Consider the following 17,532-nt stretch of genomic DNA (forward strand, 5'->3'; position numbering starts at 1 on the left):
TACTTTTTCCGTCAAAATATGAGTTCTTTTCCAAAAAAATTCAAAAACTAAAAGAATTCCAAAGATTTTCTTTAAAAAAAAAAACGAAGGGACAAGGAAACCGGAAAAGGGCCGACTATCAACATGGGGGATTCAGATTGCGTCTGTTGAATGCGAATTCTGCAACACACAGCGGGAAACTTGCGAACATCTCTTTTTTGAATGTCCAATCACTCAGGAAATCTGGAGGAGTTTGTTGGCTCGAGTTGGCCTGCACCGTAATTTGGTGAGCTGGAATACGGAATTCTGTTGGATTTCTTCTCTTCGAGGTAAGAAGCTCGATGTAATTTGTTTAAAGCTTCTATGGACTCACTACATATACTGCATATGGCGTGAGAGGAACACAAGGATTTATCAAAGGCCCAGCTCCTCTCCAGAGGCTATTGTTCGAAAGATTTTTGCAGATGTGAAAGCAAAGATTTGTGTTTATCCACGACTCTCTCATAAAATTATAAATTCTATCATAGCCAATCATATGTTTAGCCCTCTGATATAGCTCTTAGCTTGCAGATGTTTTTGGTAGTTGCTGGTAGTTTTGTGGATTAATGGCTCTTGATGTATATCCATTTTGTTTAATGAAAGTCGCTTCCATTTATCAAAAAAAAAAGAAACCGGAAAAGGGAAGGAGAAAGGGGAGGGTGTGGTTGGAGCCTCGCTAATGGTCACCTCTCCGAGGTCGCCGACAAGGCCCCTCTTCCCTGAAGTTGAGGGATTCCAGTGCCACTCTTCTGGGATCACTGAACAACTTTGGAGGGGGAGGGGTGACTGCCAACGAGGCCACCTCTTCTAAGGTCAAATCTGGGAGGAGTAGGCCCCTCCAATGGCCACCTCTCCTTTTTCGAGGTCGTCCTTAACTCTAGATGATGCTGGCAATCTTGGTCGCCCCCCCTCCCCTCTTCCTGTCGAGTTATGACACATGTTTTTTCCTTGAAGTTTTAAATTTTTTTCAATAAAATTAATATTTATAATATTTTGGATGCAAAACTTATTTTGAAAGGAAAAGTGGCGCAGCGTATACGCAAACAAACATGTCACAGCCTGTTGATTCCGTCGAATACCGGAACTATAACTTTCAATCGCTATTGATTATTCGAATTCATAGGAAATTGACATCCAACTCGAATCGAATCCGATAACGGACAAAAAACACGAAAGCTCTGAACTTTATTGATAATCAAAAAACAACTCCCTTAACCTTAGGGTTTTATAATGCTTAAATAGAATTAAAAATGCCTAAATTGCACGAAAGACATAAACTTTTCGTAAAATTATAAAAATACCCAAATAACATAAAAATGCTCGTTTAAAACCCTAAACGATGAAATTCGGCCTAAATCTCGTCTTTTCACGGCCAAAAGCGGTGAGTTGTACTCCGGATACCGTTTATCTTGGAATAGGGTTGTCAGAACCTGTTTTTCTCGAGATACCGATTTGTCACGTCTTTTGCCACATCATTCTCTCTTGGGTGGAGAGAATTCGCCCTCGAATTTGCCATAGGAGTCCAGAGATAAAATTGTAAAAACACCCAAATAACATAAAAATGCCTGTTTGAAGTCCTAAACGATAGAATTCGGCCTAAATCTTATCTTTTCATAGTCAAAGGCTATGAGTTGTGCATCGGCTGCCGTTTCTCTCGAGATAGGATTGTCAGAACTTGTTTTTCTCGAGATACCAATTTGGTACGTCTTCTGCCGCATCATTAAATAAGCGGTAGAATTAAAATGAACGTCACGTGTAAGGTTAAGATGAAAATGAAAAAATAAAATAGTATTGTAAGATTGAGAATAAAAAATGGCTGTTTCGATATATATAAATTGAAGAAGCCGTTGAACGTTGAACTTGGACCTGACTTACTGGTAGAGGTTTTTTCCGTTTTATTTTTCTCAATGCTCCAGAAAGCTCAAGAGGAACACGCAGGCACATATGCAAACAACATCCCCAGTCCCCACCCCAACAAAACAAAACAAAAAAAGTGGACCAAGTTCAGACAAGGCATCATAAAAAAGAATACGTTTTTTTTTTCTCCATTAAATGTTTCCAAAATGATAATGTAGGAATATCTTTTTTCGTATAATAACTTATGTAACACAGACGTACTGCAGAGATAATAATATAATAATATATACAAATAATAAATAATATATGGATATGGACAAGAATTTACACAATACATTATAAATACATCAATCAATTAAAATATATGAACACTGAGAAATGATATTATCCATGGAGCAATGTAGATAAAGATATAAAAGTTGGGAAATGATATGAGCATGAAACACAAATTCACTCTTTTGATACTCTCAATTAGATGATTGATCGTCATTTCGACCGTTAAATCTAACAAAAACTTATGGATTCATAATAAGTACTTATTTTCTTTCTTTCTTTTATTTTATTTTTTCAGGAAAAAGGTGAAATAAGAATAAAATAGAAAATAAAATAAAATAAAAGGCATTATGGTTTCTTTCATCTTCTCCAACAAACAACTCGTAAAATAAACTCAACACGTCACCTGCAGGGAAGGGAAGGGAAGGGAAGGCAGCACCCGAAAAGAAAAAGGGAAACGAAAGGCAAGGAAAAATGCTCAACTCTGTAGCAATAGCAGCGTCATCTTCTTCTTCTTCTTCTTCTGCTTCTCTCTCTCTTCTCATCCCTTCCATTTCCCTCTCTAGAACCTTCCTCTTTCCTCTCCCCTCTCGCCTCCCCTCCGCCTCCAAGCCCCGCCCTTTCCCCACAACCGCCCGGCCCATCTCCTCCTACAGGCCCCCCATGAATATCCTCAACAAGCTCGGCTTCGGGACCCGGGCGCCCGACCCCTCTTCCATGGATTCTTCCATCGCCCAGGGCCCCGACGACGACGTCCCGGCCCCCGGCCAGCAGTTCGCCCAGTTCGGCGCCGGATGCTTCTGGGGCGTTGAATTGGCTTTCCAGAGGGTGCCCGGCGTGACCAAGACCGAGGTTGGGTACACTCAAGGGTTCCTCCACAAACCCACCTATGAGGACGTCTGCACCGGGACCACCAACCACTCCGAGGTCGTCAGGGTTCAGTACGATCCCCAGAAGTGCAGCTACGACGCCCTCCTCGATGCCTTCTGGGCTCGCCATGACCCCACCACCCCCAATCGCCAGGTGAAAGTTCCCAACTTTCTATGCAATTGGACCTGAAATATGGCTCTCTTTCCCTCCTCCAGCCGATTGATTACTGGCTAGGCTTCCTAAATTTTGCTGAATCTGGGCTCTCATGATTAGCTCTATGCAAGCCCATTTCTTCTCCTCTTGTCGTCTTGTGGTGCTCGAATATTTGCCCTTCTTGATTAATTGTATGCGGAGCAGCGGAGCCCATCTCTGCTTTCGGTGATGCTCTGTCGGGCGGTTGATCACTGTACGGGTTTTTGTCTGTTAATTGTTCCGAGTTTCTGTTGGAAGGTTCCCACTCCACTTGGATTAGAATTATAGGGTACTGTTTCTTGGATGCTTGGAAGGAGTAGCTTGAAGTTTTCCTCTTTGCCTTGTGCATCTGCATCCAGCTGTGAGAAGAAACTGAATGACCGGAGACCATTTGTGTTCCCTTGGTCAGAACTGTGATTGGAGCTCAGCTTTGTATACGCAGGATAAGATCAAAGCTCTTTCTTCCAACACGAGCTAGAAGCAGCATCTGCGTTGATGAATTTCTTCTCCTTGCTTTTTCGTTCTATATATATCTTCCAAATCTTGTTAGTGTTGGAAGAGCCCCTCGATGATACCCTGTATAGGGTTTCTCTGCTCATGCACTGGTCATTGTATGTCGTTTCATGCAATTTAAATGATTCAATGTGGGTTATCGGTGTTGCAGTCTGAATGTTGAGAGTCATCGCAAGTATGATGATTAAAGTGAACTCCTTTGTTAGAACATCACATTCCTGCATTCTTGATGTGGAAAAATTTCTCCGTGTGGCTTCAAGTCCTCTTTCTCACTAGAAGTTGCCTACCGCGAGAACGTTTACGGAGAGGTCATCTGTGTTTCCATACTGTCTTGAGATCCAAATGCTTAAAATTATGCAACACTAGCTCGGCCTTTTGCTTGATTGTATAACCTTCGTATTTCTTGTCTTTGCCTTATTTTATTGAACAACAGGATATCAGAACACTCCTCTATCTTTATTGTTTCACTTCCACTTCAATCTAATAAGCTCTTGGCCTCTTTATGAGCCTCATTCTCCTTCTCATGCCATTCTAATACCATTTCTATCATTACGATGTGGACAAGCAGGGGAATGATGTGGGGACTCAGTACCGATCCGGGATATACTATTACACGCCTGAACAGGAGAAGGCAGCGAAGGAGTCCATGGAGAAACAGCAGAAGCTCTTGAACAGGAAGATCGTTACTGAGATTCTTCCTGCCAAGAAGTTCTACAGAGCCGAAGAATACCACCAGCAGTACCTGGAGAAGGGAGGCCGATTTGGTTTCAAGCAATCTGCCACTAAGGGATGCAACGACCCCATCCGGTGCTATGGGTAGAACAGAGCTGTAAACATGTCATCCCGAGAGGCGTCTATAGGAGTGATGATCTATCTTTGGATTGTCCATACTTTCTCTTTGGTAAAACCGCGGTTGTTACCAATAATACTCTGATGTGTGTTGAAGCTCTACTAGAACAAGATGGGCGCTATTCCTATTTGCTTAGTTTCTGAAAACGGGAGTTGTAATTAGCAGAACCCAATTCCTATCTGCATCGCATGTACAATAATAGATCAGCAGTGCTTTGAGTTTCATTTTAAGCTAGACTACTCGTGTGTGTATTCAAGTTGACACTGTCTTTCTTGGGTTTGCTCTATGGACTGATATCCGTACTGTTATTCCATAACAAACTTCTTTGCAGACCAATGTCACAATGCATTGATGCATCCAACTTAAGACAACCAGCATTGCACATTGAAAATCTGACTCAAGATCAGCACAAAGGTTTTCACTGTGAAGCCACATCTTCTGACGTTTACGTCTCTAACTATGAAAAGCGCAACTGTTGCGAGCATACCGAAACAAGCCGGCGAATTTCAAAGGGACTACCAGGATCAGTCTATAACCAGTGCAATCACCATCAATAAAAGACATGGTGCACAGAAGATATGGCGTGATAAACACAAGGTAGCCTGTGAAAGATGAGATACAGACTAATTGCAAGGCTCATTCTAAAGCCATCCATGAGGTTTACTATCCAGCAGATTTCTCTACCATAAGAAAAAGAACAGAAATACTGCCAATACTTTAGTTATGGTTCTAACATATACGCTGAGCACATTCCGAGAACAGTTGTCATACAATCACCATCGTCCCAATTGACCAACTAGAATAATTAAACAAGCAACATTACAGCCTCAGGGTCCTGCATTTTACTCATATATCCAGGGATGGAGGCTGCTCTGCCAGTTCACGGTGCCATCAGGGAACCACAGTGCTATTTCTTTCTTGGCACTCTCAACTGAATCACTTCCATGAATCACATTCCTGCAATTTTTTTCCACACAAGGAACCACCGTAAGATTTTAATTCAGTAGTTTCTTCACTTCATCAGCAAGAGGCAGGAGCAGGATCAACAAGCCTAATCAGGTCATCAAAATAAAAAGGTACTATATGGGCAAGTTTGCAAGTCCAAGCCGGTAGGTCTTACTAGCAATCATGAATTTCACATACAAAATTTGCAAACGTCACGAGGCACAGTAAAGGTAATGGTACGGTGATCATCGATGCAGAATATGAGTAATCAACGAGCAGCACAAGTCGAATTATTTACCTTCCTATCTCAACCGCAAAGCTGCCACGAATAGTGCCGGGATCTGAAGCCGACGGGTTGGTAGCTCCAATAACCTTCCGCCCAGTGGCAACAACATTCTTGCCTTCCCACACCATGGCAACAACAGGCCCGGAGATTATGTACTCGACTAAGCCCTCAAAGAAGGGTTTTGAGGACAAGTCCTCGTAGTGTTTTTCGGCGAAAGGGCGCTCGACATTCACGAGCTTCATTCCTAGAGATTAAACAATTGCAACCAAAGGCGTCATTTTTCAACATACTCGTATAATAACAAAAGGATGAGTCGATGATAGACCACATATGATCAATCCAAATCACCTCTCAAGTAGAAACCCTTTTGCTCAAACGTCTTGATGATCTCCCCGACCTATACAAAAAAATATCCAAAAAGTCAAAAGAAAAAAATAAAAACCACAAAGATACTCAATCCCTTTAGCTCATATCGGCGCCCGAAAAAGCTCATGCTCATGCCTGTTACTAACAAACACCCAAAGAGTGGAAGAGACAGAGAGAGAGAGAGAGAGTAAAACGGACCAAGCCTCTCTGAACACCATCAGGTTTGATCATGATGAAAGTCTGCTCCATCTTCGCTCTGCCTTGAAGACTATAATGCAACTGCGAGAGGCTCAGCCCCAGATTCAGATGAAGCAAGCAAGCAAGCAAGCAAACGAGCAGCCACTTCCCACTTTCACTCTCAAAGGTAAAGCTAGAGAGAGAGAGAGAGAGAGAGAGAGAGAAGAGAAGAGCAGTGGTTGTCGGGTTGATGTATAATGTTCGCTTATTTGTATTGGGCCTAAATGGGCCATTTCCGAACCCAAATTCCATTACAATCGAGCAAGAGCGACACACGGGTTCGTCTTCGATCATATAAAATATATATATATATATATATATATGTTGTATGCCCGTAAATTATCTGTATTTACTTGCTTTTTAGATTTTCCTTCCTTTTCTTTTTTTTTTACGTCAGTTAGTTAGTTATAATAAGTAAAATTAGTTGAAAATTTTCAAGTAGAATACGTATACGTACCAATACATTTTAAGTGCACATTATCGTAGAATATTCAACAACTCAAACTTTAAAAATATATATTAGCCCAAATAAAATAGTAGTGATACAAACTTTTTTTTGTTTTTTTTTGGGAGGGGGGTGAGATAGTAAATACACACTTCGATAATGGCACAAGCACATGGCTTTGGCTAGGGCTAGAGATCACAGAACCTATAGTTGCAACCATGGTTTTCAAAATCGTGATTTGAATAGTAGAATCGTAAGATTCTACGATTCAAAGGAGGTCCTACGATTTCGATTCAGGGGGGTGACTCGAAAAATCCAAAATCGGAAGTGAATCGGGCTGTGAATCGCGGAATCAGACCGATTCTATGATTCCGGATTCAGCCCAGACTCGGACGAAGCCCAAGCTTCATTCCGGCCCTCGGGTGAAGGGCAGGCCAGAGTTGAGCCGAAGCCCAGCCCATTGGCCCTGAACCCGACTGATTCTTTTTTTTTCCCCCTCCCTTTCCCTTTCTTCTCCAGCAGTACCCTTTCTCCCCGAGTCCTCGACAATTCTGTGCCCTAACCCACTACCCAGTCTCGGATTCGTCTGACTCTCCGACGGTCCGAGGTGAAGATTCAGCCATTTCTTCTTGTTCGGTTGTTCCGAGGATTCAACGAGCTTCGTGAGTCCGTAGTTTCGACTTCCGCTCCGCCCAAGTTGCTCCGACTTCCAAGCTTCAACCAGACCAGTCCAAGCTAACTCGGCCCGAGCTTCAACCGCCCAAGTCTCCGACGAGCATGAGTTCGTAGTTACGACTCCCGCCCAAGGTGTTCCGAGCTTCAACGGACTTCCGTCCAAGCTGACTGTGCCTCGACCTCAGACCGCCCAGCGTCCAGGATCTGATCCAAGCTGACTGTGCCTCGACTTCCGTTCAAGCTGATCTCTTGGTTCGGTTGCTTGGTCCAGAGTCCAGAGTCTGTCCACTGCCTTCGATCGCCCAGCGTCCAGGACTGATTTGAATGAACCCAATGGAAGAGTGCACTGATTTAGTATCTCTGGGGAAGATTGCAAAAGGAGAATTGGGTAATTGGGTTCTCATGGACCTCATTATCATGGCCTCAGCGCTCGCTTACGAGAACTCAAAAGTCATTCAGAATGATGTAACTCTTCACTAGAAGGCATGCCCAATTCTATATATCTTACCTTGCAGTCTGCTTAATTTTTTTATTTTTGTTTTGGGATTGCTATATTTTACGGTTCTAACGTTTGATACTTGCAGAGGCACTTCGTTCATTTTTATGACCGCTGAAATGGTAAGGGAATGAACTGTGGAACTTCTCATATTAAATATATAGTAAGCACCAGGTCCTGGTTATTTTCCGTTTATCATCTGAAAAATGGCCTGATAGATTACCAAAAGGAAATGGCAACTCAAGTGTTCATAATGTGCGATAAGCCCGAACTGATTGAATGAACAATGATTGATTTTTTTTCTCAGGAAAGTATGCTACATATATATATATATATATATATGCTATTTTTTAATTTTTTTAATTATAGGTAGAATCTTACGATTCACGATTCGAATCGCGATTCACGATTCTACGACCCTCGACCGATTCTACCAAGAATCGTGATTCTGAAAACCTTGGTTGCAACTTGTGTTGGGTAATTAAACGACTCTCATTGGCTTGGCTTCATTACGATATATATAAGCCTTACCAGAGATGAGTACAAACGATAAAATTGAAACAACAGACGCATCGCCTAAGCTATAAAACTTTCTGCCTACAAGATAGCAATTAATGATGTATGCAGAGTAGAGTTGCATTAATATTAATTAATTATGATTTAGCTAGCTAGGGACGTACGTGTGATCAATGCCATCTATATCCATCAAATCAATCAACCATGGTCCTGGTTATCCATTCCACGGCCACGGCCACGGCCACGGCCACCAGAATTGCCGGTTCCTCTATTCGTCCCTCCACCACCATATCCTCCTCCTGACCTGCTTCCGTGTCCATAGCCACCGCCATGTGCACCGCCACTCCCTGAACCATAGCCAGAACCCCAACCCGAGCCGGTTCCTACCCCGAAACCCCAGCCGAATCCCCTCCCATACCCGGTTGGCGACCGGCCCGACCCCGAACCATAACCCCAGCCAGTTCCTGGACTTGAGCCCCAACCCCAGTTGTAGTCCCAGTCGGGCCCGTGGCCCGAGCCGGAGGCACCGGTGGTCGGGCTGGCATTTGCGACACTAGGGGGATTCTTATCGCGGGAATGATATTCCAAGTTGCTTATTCTACCGGCGGCCGAGCTGTACCTGGAAGACGAGAAGGATAACCAGAAGAGTAGGAAAATGAGACAAGAATGCATCTTTTGATTTGATTGTCTACTGCAAAAGAAAAGCCTAATTAGTTGTGTGATCGATGTAAGTGGCTGGCTGGCTTGATAGATTGGTAGCATTGAGAGTGGTATACTTATAATAGTGTGTGCATGTGGGGGTGCACTGCACTAAAATAGTGAAATAAACAAAGCGAGAGAGTGGAGAGTGGAGAGTGGAGAGTGGAGAGTGGAGAGTGGAGCCGAGCAGTGACCAGAGTATTATGGATATGCATGTGCCCACTGGGCCATTTTGCTCCGTTTAGTGGCCGTTGCTTTTGAAGAGGAGGCCGGGCCGCAAATGGATGACCCACCACCACCACAAGTGGCCGGACGCCGGGGGGAGGGAGGGAGGGAACCATGCTATGCATTAAGCATGCGCATGCATGCATCCATCATTAAATTACAACACTAAACATATATAAGGATATGGGCTTGGTCATCAAGACTGAGCGCTAGCCATGTTTGTTCATACATCAAAATGTTTGTTGACACATAGAATAACTCGCCTTTTATATATCATTATTATGCTTCATTTTATATACGTTATGTGTGTACAGATATAATTTCCTTTCCTGTATAGTAACCTTACATCCATAATGTATATATGCGCAACGAAATATATATATGCAGTTACAATTTTCAATGATCTCACGGAATAACTCGATACCTCATGATTGGTTATAGAAAGATCAGTTGTATGCAAGTCCAAATGTAATTATAAAACATTTGGAGGAGGGGAAAGAATTTTTGCTGACCGTGCAGGTTAGACTTTAAGATCCTTATTTAAGTAGTAATCGTCTTTTCACTATGTTAGACTAAGACTAGACATACGTATATGGTGGGTGGGTGTCATGTTTTCCACTAAGATCATATTTGATACGAATGGATCGAGTTTCCTTACATTACAAATGAATGAATTGGATTAATCTTATCTGAATAGACGAGACTAATCCCCATAGATAAGGATATTTTCCTTTTCCTAGCAAAAGAAAGAATGGATGGATGGATGAATCTCTACCAGTCGGGAAACTAAGAAATATCTGATGAGTCGAATATGAGTGGAAGGATTCCCCCGAAAAAAAAGAAAAAAGAAGAGAGAGTGGAAGATTTGAATATTTTGGGTTGGGTTGGGCCCCGTTATACGCCGTGATTGGCTGCAGCAATGCTTTAGATTAGATTTATTTTATTAAAAGTGGCACTGTTCAATGGGCTCTCAACAGTGTAGTGTTGTGAGAGCACAACACCGCAGAGCTATGGCTATCTTGGGCCCTCTCAAACTTAGCCCAAATATATATATATATATATATATATATATATGATAATAATATATTCGACGCAGTTTTTCTTCCTTCTTATCTTCGAGCTATATATATAATTAATGAGAATGCCATGCCATTTCAGTGTGGCCCCGTCCAACATTACACATCCCGCGTCCGCTGCTCTCATCTCATCTCATCTCATCGGTTCCAAATTCCAATCCGGTCCTTATCGACATTCTTGTCTTGATTTCAATCAATAATAAATGCCTAGCTACTTCGAGGCATTGATCGAAATTACTACGGCTCAGGACAAATACTTTTCCTTGCCAACTACTAAACACACTTTATTTATATCAAACTAACACTAAATTCATGCGCATATATATATATATATATATATTATGAATATAAATAGTAAAATTAAGTTATTAAAATTATTTAACTCAAACGTAAAGTAATCGCTTTTCTTCTTTATTATTTCTCAGCTTGCGTTTGGCTTTTGAATTTGATAAAATGATCCAACTTAACTTGATTTTGTACAATGATTGCAAGTGTTGATAAATATATTAGAATGTGATAATATATATATGTATGTAGATGGAGAATTTATTATTAAAAAATTAATTTTAAAAAATGATTAGGAAAAAATGTAAGTGAAAGGTATTATTAAATGGAAGAAAAAGACAAAATAATTATGATTGTATTGTTAAATTTGGGAAAGAATATAATTGAGTTTGGTAGAATTGAATTATTATAAATAAAAAAACCAAACAAAGCCTAAATGATTTTTCAATTTTTAAAGATATTTTGACATTTCGAGTTTACTTTACATCTCATAGACATAATAAATGCAGTTCTAGAGGTTAAAAAAAGTCTCAATTAAAAACTAATAAAAATCTACCAAATTTTTTTAGTGCACTTACGTAGCCTGTTATTGAATGCATGCGTTGTGTATTCTATATAATATTTTCATTAAAGTGCTTTAATTAAAAGCATGCATTTATGCATTTATTTCTAAATTTTCCAGCATTAATTTTTCATGCCATTTATCAATATTCTTATTGAACTTTATAATTATTCATCGAAATTGATTTTATTTTATGTTACTTTCAATATTATTGTTAATGATAATTATCAGTCAATGAATTATCTTATAACAAAATTTTAAATTTCACATATCTTTTTTTGTTTTGTTTATCATCACCTAAATCAAAATTAAGTTTTGTAATTTTCATTCTTTAATTTTTAACCCTGACTTTCAATTTTGATAAAAAAGTCAGGATATTTTTTCTTTTTTGCTGGAGAGAGAAAAAAGCTAGGAGTATCATTATTAAATGTTTAAAAAAGATATTTTTTATTACATTTTATATAGATATATATATATATATAATATAATAATTTTATTCATATTATTAATAAATTAAGATTATATTTTTGAGAATTTTCATGATTTAATGAATGTCACCGGTTAATAAATGTCAACCGTACAATAAAAGATTATTGTTAACTAATATTATGGAGTGAGTACATGGTCAAGGGAGGAGGAGCTGAAAATTTGAACTTTGGAAAAATTTGGAGCAATGAAGATAATCTTCCCTTCAGCTTCTTGCCATATAAATACATATATATATATTACTCTGAAATAATATTATTATTTCGACAAATTTCTAGGGATGACTATAATCTTCCCTTCATCGTCTTGCCCTTGTTTACATAAATATAAATAATACCCTTACATATGGTTATGGTCGATTCAAAAAGAAAAAAGACCATGTATTGTGTGGCATTTGAATTGAATCATTACTTTCCATTCATCAGACATAACAAGATAAAAGATTAAAATGTATATGGTGAGATTTGGCTTGGTCCGCTGTCCGATTCTTTCCAAGTTACTTGTGCATGCAAACTTAGGTTAAGTTAAGGCGCCTTCTCATTAATTTTCTCCAGTTAATTTGTCTGCCCCTCTATTTCAATCTGCAAACAGCAGCTAGCGAGCTTTGCAAATCCAACTCGCCTCGCCTTGCCTCGGCGCATACCCTTTCTCCTTATATCTATATAAACAAATAATAAGAGGGAGGGAAAAAAGTGCTGTCCTTTTGGACCAAGTGCAGCTATACTAACTATAGCATCTAATCTAATCTAATCTAATCTAATCTAATCTAATCCCACAGACAAAAAAGTGTTGTTATCAATGAACGCAGTCAGTGCACAAATTTGGATCCCGCATGGACCAAAGCAATCATCATCAGAAATTGGAAATCTTGTTCTCATCCACAGCCATCCATTTTAACATAAAACGAATGGGCTGTGTAGGAAGGTGTCCTAAGATTAAATTTCCACTTTCATCACTTGATTGAAGGAAGAAGAACATCCTCTCGGCCATGCATATACATACATACATACATACATACATACATACATACATACATACTATCATTGATTTGACTTGATTTGATTAACAGAAAAATATAAGGGGACAAATCTCGAGCAATGCAGCAAAAGTAAAAAAAAAGAAATGGTAAGCAAGCAGATTCAGAAGCTAACAATTTTGAGCATCACTGTTTATGATCAGATCAAGTGTTGGATTTATATTGTTTTTTGCTTCATCCTCATCCGCCATCCCTTTTAACATTTATACTTAACCGACTTGGCAAACTCAAACCTTAATTTGCTTCAAAAAATAAAAGAACAAACAGGAGGAAAGGGGTAGTAGGGGATGAGATCGAGATTGGGGGGGAGGAGGGTAGGGGGGTTACTCAGTGGTGGCGAGTAAAGTCATAGGTTCGATTCTGCCAGCAATCCTTCTTCATTTCATTTCTCAGAAGAGGGAGCTTCTTTTTCCTCATCGTAACCACCCCACCATATCATCAAACATACGCATACCCAATTGAATCAAATTGATGGCAAAGTCGAACAAAGGAAAAAAAAATTCCCCCCCCCAAAAAAAAAAAAAACCCTTTAAGCAAGCAAAGTCAATCAACACTATAGTATAGATAGGGGATGCGGGATATGAGATGAGATGGGACTCAGTTCAGCGGGGTTGTCGACACGCAAAGCAAGCAAAGCTCCTCAGAGCCTTGGCCCTGCATTCCGGTCTGTTGAGCTTGAATTTCATTGAGTCATCATCGCCCCAATCTCTTCTCCTCTTCTCATCATGATTTCTCTCCCTCTCTCTCTCTCTCACTCTCTCACTCCTCCCCCAAAACACCAATCATCAGTCGAATCGAACAATAATAAAAAAAAAAAAGAACGAACACTTGGAAATCAGAACAGCTGACGCCACGGGGATCGTATCGAATCGAATCGAATCGAATCAAATCAAATCAAAAGTAAACACACCGCAGCATGAGTAAAATCATGACCGGCCGATACCATTCTGAATCTGGACGTGGAGGAAGCCATGCCAATGTCTATGGCTATGAGCGGCTCTCTGGTACCTTATATATAATAAAGGAGGAGGTGTGGCGGGGGGGGGAGGAGCGCTAGGGTTTTTCTTGAAACTGAAAAGAGCAACCAAATTTGGACTGGACTAGGTTTTGTTATTGTTAACGTTGGACTTGGACTTGGACTTGGACTTCCCTTGTTCCAATCCAATCCAATCCAATCGAAGCCCATGATCTCTGTAATGGGCTGGCCGGTTGGAAAAAAGCCAGGCCCGACATCTTTCCTTTTATGGCCTGTCCATTTGCAACCAATAGACCCCTTTCCTTTTAAACAAAAGGCCCGTCATTTGTCAAAGCAAAGAGAACTAAATTAGACGTTTTATTGGCTCGCATCAAACGTCAGTTATAACATCATCATATCATATCGTATCATAGTCATAAGTTTATACGACTATTTTTGAATGCTCCAAGCATACGCTACGGACCGGAAGTTAGTTTGTATATAGATGGTAACAAAATATCATATGCAACATCAAAAATTATATATTATATTATGTTTTCACCAATTTTAGAGTCAGATGAAAATGACTATTTTATCTGGACGCTTTCATATTTCCCAACGATAATATATAGTCCAGCCACGGATATATTGTCTCCCCCCAAGTGAAATCTGTGCTGGAGCCCAGCACTGGACTGCAGCCCTGCGTCCACTCATACACATATTATATCAAACAAGAAAAAAAAAAGGGGAAAATAATAATAATATGTATGGAAATGGACAACACAACAGCTTAGCTAAGCTCAGCTCAGCTCCCAAGACCCCGACCAGCTCAGCTCAGCCCAGCCTAGCCTGAACTTCCTCTTGAGTCTGGAGCTTCGTTCTCTCTCTGCTCTTCCTCGCCTTCCCTTCAGTTCACAGACTATCTCCCTCCTTCCTCCTCTTCAGTTCAGCTTCGTTCTCGTGAGTCAGTGGGATACATACAGCTTTGCTGCGTTAATCTCTACTCTACTGATATCAGTCGGAAAGGTAAAGAGAGAAAGATACTTACTGTTATTGGGAAGGAGTGGGGCAGTTGACTTGGAAACGAAACGAAATGTTCTGTTCGGGTCGAATTCTGGCGGTGTCGTACCCGACGAAACCGCTCTCGTGTACCTGCCGATCCCCCCATTCCTTCTCCGGCGCCGGATTCCGCCATGGCAGGCCTAAGCCTCCTCCTGCTTACTTCAGTGCCAAGTGGCGATTGATGGCTTCGGAGCCCGACTCTTCCTCCTCGTCTTTCGCTGCTTCTGTTGATTCCGATTCTCCCGATATCAACAACGCTTCTTCTTCTGCTGCTGCTGCTGCTGCTGGGTGGGTTACTTTCTGTCTCTTCCATCACCTACTACACTCAAATAACAGTTGTGTGACCGACAAGCTTCCCATGGAATTCATTTTCTTATGAATGTTTTGATTAATTTGGGTGTTGGCGCAAGTTATGATTAAATTCGCCGTCTAAGTATGTGTAGAGAGGAGGAGAACACTGTGCAATTCAGTGTTGCGTCGAATTTGCAACTTATCCGATTGGGTTTTCTTGCCAGGTTTTGCATCATAGAAGGACCTGAAACAGTTCAAGACTTTGTTGAGATGGAACTCCAAGAAATTCAGGATAATATCCGCAGCCGTCGCAACAAAATCTTCCTTCACATGGAGGAGGTAATTTTATACTTTATTTGCCCTTCGATGATTCTTTCTTTACGTTATATGAGCCTCTCATTGACATGGCGCCCTTCAAATGCTCAGGTCCGAAGGTTGAGGATACAGCAGAGGATCAAGAGTGCCGAGATGGGCATTTTAAAAGAAGAGCAGGAAAATGAACTTCCTAACTTCCCATCCTTCATCCCTTTTCTGCCTCCTCTGGTGAGTTCGTTTGTCTTTTCAACTGAACTGAGTGATCCGAAGCGAGAAACGACGATTAGAAGCCAATCGCCTTTGATATATTACTTCATCGCAGAGCTCAGCAAATCTCAGGATTTACTACGCCACTTGTTTCTCTCTCATTGCCGGGATTATAATCTTCGGCGGCCTTCTAGCACCCACAGTGAGTTGCTCATTTCCTGGTTCCCCTGTATAATAATATAATACATCACAAATGGCTAAACTCAGGGGCTGATGTCCGACGCGTTCACTCTGTAGCTGGAACTTAAGCTAGGGCTGGGGGGTACATCATACGAAGATTTCATTCGGAGTATGCATCTGCCAATGCAGTTGAGGTAAACTTACTTTACTTCTATTGTTACTTGCATCTTCAACCCCCTATGCCCTTTCTATATTTAAAGCATCAAAGCAAGTGTTTCATGGAAGCCGTAACAGGAGGAAAGCTAATACACTCACAAATATGGGATCTCAATTCCAGCAGTGTTATCAATCTTGTGCACTCTAAAAATCCCAGATTCTATCTGTAATTTTTTGGCTGAATTGTGGCTTCTCTCTCGCTCCTGATCTTTGTGGCGAACTGCAGTCAGGTTGATCCCATAGTGGCATCATTTTCTGGAGGTGCAGTCGGGGTAATCTCATCCTTGATGGTTGTTGAAATAAACAATGTGAAGCAGCAGGAGCACAAAAGATGCAAATACTGTCTTGGAACAGGTACGACTTGGGAATATCCATGGTCTTCGAACGTACTTTTCTGCCATTTGATGTGGTTCTGAAGCTCCTTGGGATTATAATATTACTTTTATTCGTCCATGTTCCATCACCTGGTTTGCAGCTTAAGGGAATCTGTTGAACTGTAGTGCTTAACCTATCGCTGTAGCTGATCTATTATTACTGAGTGCTTGTTTCATGTAGGATATCTTGCTTGTGCACGCTGTGCAAACACAGGAACGCTCGTACTCATTGAGCCAGTCTCCACATTGAACGGTGGAGATAAGCCTCTCTCACCTCCTAAAACTGAAAGATGTGCAAACTGTTCCGGATCTGGAAAGGTTGCACCTCTCTTACTTGTTCTAGGATGACACAAAACTCTTGATATTGGGATACAAGTCTTTCTTGGTTATGCTGTTAACTTCTTTCGACTTTCGTACTGATCGTGCAGGTAATGTGCCCGACATGCCTTTGCACAGGAATGGCCATGGCCAGTGAACATGACCCGAGAATTGATCCATTCGATTAAGGTTGCCCCATCACTTGCTTACTGTGTTGCATAGGGAAAGTTGTGTATAGAATCCACGTATAGCAGGACATGCAGTTTTATAACTACCTAACTTTTGAAATAATGATCAGGCAGATACATTACTTCTATTCCTATACTGTAAATCCTAACTTTCAGCTATCACAATAACAACACTAAAGATAGATAAATCCTCCATTTGGCCTCCTCCTGACCGAGCCAAATGATCTGCACAGAAGTTAGCTTGATGATAGATGTTCGTTTGTTGTATTTCTTCGAAAGATTCACATAGCATCTCGCAGTCATGGATGATGGGTTCAAGCATAGTATTAGAGGAACCATAACCCCAGATCCATTCGTAAATTAAAGTAGCATCGATCTCTATAAACAGTTTCCGAATGCCCTGGGATTTTGCTAATAAGAGACTTTGACGAGGAGCAACTAGTCCCGCAGTAACACTAGTTGTTATTCCAAGATTCATGGAGAAACCAATAAATCCAATTCCCTGCCTCATATCGGAT

The 17,532-nt window shown here is 40.8% G+C and overlaps 4 protein-coding genes and 3 non-coding genes across 7 annotated transcripts; 2 read left to right on the forward strand and 5 right to left on the reverse strand.

Moving 5' to 3' along the window:
* Positions 1-2,535: 2,535 nt before the first annotated feature.
* LOC116203532 (peptide methionine sulfoxide reductase A1-like) lies at positions 2,536-4,853 on the forward strand. The gene is made up of 2 exons (XM_031535291.1): positions 2,536-3,171; positions 4,292-4,853. Exons 1-2 carry the CDS (start codon positions 2,623-2,625, stop codon positions 4,541-4,543), a joined length of 801 nt encoding a protein of 266 aa, XP_031391151.1. The 5' UTR covers positions 2,536-2,622; the 3' UTR covers positions 4,544-4,853.
* A 283-nt stretch (positions 4,854-5,136) lies between these two features.
* LOC116203533 (nucleoside diphosphate kinase 1-like) lies at positions 5,137-6,601 on the reverse strand. Its single transcript, XM_031535292.1, has 4 exons — positions 6,369-6,601; positions 6,153-6,201; positions 5,817-6,048; positions 5,137-5,530 (listed from the first exon to the last, which is right to left on the reverse strand). The coding sequence occupies exons 1-4, from the start codon at positions 6,417-6,419 to the stop codon at positions 5,416-5,418; spliced, it is 447 nt and encodes a 148-aa protein (XP_031391152.1). The 5' UTR covers positions 6,420-6,601; the 3' UTR covers positions 5,137-5,415.
* Positions 6,602-8,469: 1,868 nt separating this feature from the next.
* Positions 8,470-9,547, reverse strand: LOC116203534 (putative glycine-rich cell wall structural protein 1). Its single transcript, XM_031535293.1, has one exon. It carries the CDS (start codon positions 9,299-9,301, stop codon positions 8,738-8,740), a length of 564 nt encoding a protein of 187 aa, XP_031391153.1. The 5' UTR covers positions 9,302-9,547; the 3' UTR covers positions 8,470-8,737.
* Positions 9,548-13,005: 3,458 nt separating this feature from the next.
* On the reverse strand, positions 13,006-13,095 carry LOC116206462. The gene has a single exon (XR_004156695.1). It is a non-coding gene; the product is annotated as a small nucleolar RNA snoR31 (small nucleolar RNA).
* Positions 13,096-13,231: 136 nt separating this feature from the next.
* On the reverse strand, positions 13,232-13,335 carry LOC116206477. The gene has a single exon (XR_004156707.1). It is a non-coding gene; the product is annotated as a small nucleolar RNA R30/Z108 (small nucleolar RNA).
* A 164-nt stretch (positions 13,336-13,499) lies between these two features.
* LOC116206508 lies at positions 13,500-13,612 on the reverse strand. Its single transcript, XR_004156735.1, has one exon. It is a non-coding gene; the product is annotated as a small nucleolar RNA Z107/R87 (small nucleolar RNA).
* A 1,045-nt stretch (positions 13,613-14,657) lies between these two features.
* LOC116202330 (protein ORANGE, chloroplastic) lies at positions 14,658-17,207 on the forward strand. The gene is made up of 8 exons (XM_031533854.1): positions 14,658-15,213; positions 15,441-15,555; positions 15,643-15,759; positions 15,854-15,940; positions 16,036-16,112; positions 16,361-16,488; positions 16,690-16,826; positions 16,937-17,207. Exons 1-8 carry the CDS (start codon positions 14,957-14,959, stop codon positions 17,012-17,014), a joined length of 996 nt encoding a protein of 331 aa, XP_031389714.1. The 5' UTR covers positions 14,658-14,956; the 3' UTR covers positions 17,015-17,207.
* Positions 17,208-17,532: the final 325 nt, after the last annotated feature.

The sequence above is a fragment of the Punica granatum genome, chromosome 4 (assembly GCF_007655135.1).
Source record: "Punica granatum isolate Tunisia-2019 chromosome 4, ASM765513v2, whole genome shotgun sequence".
Taxonomy (NCBI): Eukaryota; Viridiplantae; Streptophyta; class Magnoliopsida; order Myrtales; family Lythraceae; genus Punica; species Punica granatum.

Excerpts from the sequence above, each read along its gene's own strand:
- LOC116203532 (XM_031535291.1), top strand. The coding sequence starts at position 2,623 with ATGCTCAACTCTGTAGCAATAGCAGCGTCATCTTCTTCTTCTTCTTCT. Across the intron at positions 3,172-4,291 it reads CCACCACCCCCAATCGCCAG|GGGAATGATGTGGGGACTCA; the intron begins GTGAAAGTTCCC and ends GTGGACAAGCAG.
- LOC116203533 (XM_031535292.1), bottom strand. The coding sequence starts at position 6,419 with ATGGAGCAGACTTTCATCATGATCAAACCTGATGGTGTTCAGAGAGGC. Across the intron at positions 6,202-6,368 it reads ATGGTGTTCAGAGAGGCTTG|GTCGGGGAGATCATCAAGAC; the intron begins GTCCGTTTTACT and ends TTTTTTGTATAG. Across the intron at positions 5,531-5,816 it reads TTTGCGGTTGAGATAGGAAG|GAATGTGATTCATGGAAGTG; the intron begins GTAAATAATTCG and ends AAAAAATTGCAG.
- LOC116203534 (XM_031535293.1), bottom strand. The coding sequence starts at position 9,301 with ATGCTACCAATCTATCAAGCCAGCCAGCCACTTACATCGATCACACAA.
- LOC116202330 (XM_031533854.1), top strand. The coding sequence starts at position 14,957 with ATGTTCTGTTCGGGTCGAATTCTGGCGGTGTCGTACCCGACGAAACCG. Across the intron at positions 16,489-16,689 it reads CAAATACTGTCTTGGAACAG|GATATCTTGCTTGTGCACGC; the intron begins GTACGACTTGGG and ends TGTTTCATGTAG. Across the intron at positions 16,827-16,936 it reads ACTGTTCCGGATCTGGAAAG|GTAATGTGCCCGACATGCCT; the intron begins GTTGCACCTCTC and ends CTGATCGTGCAG.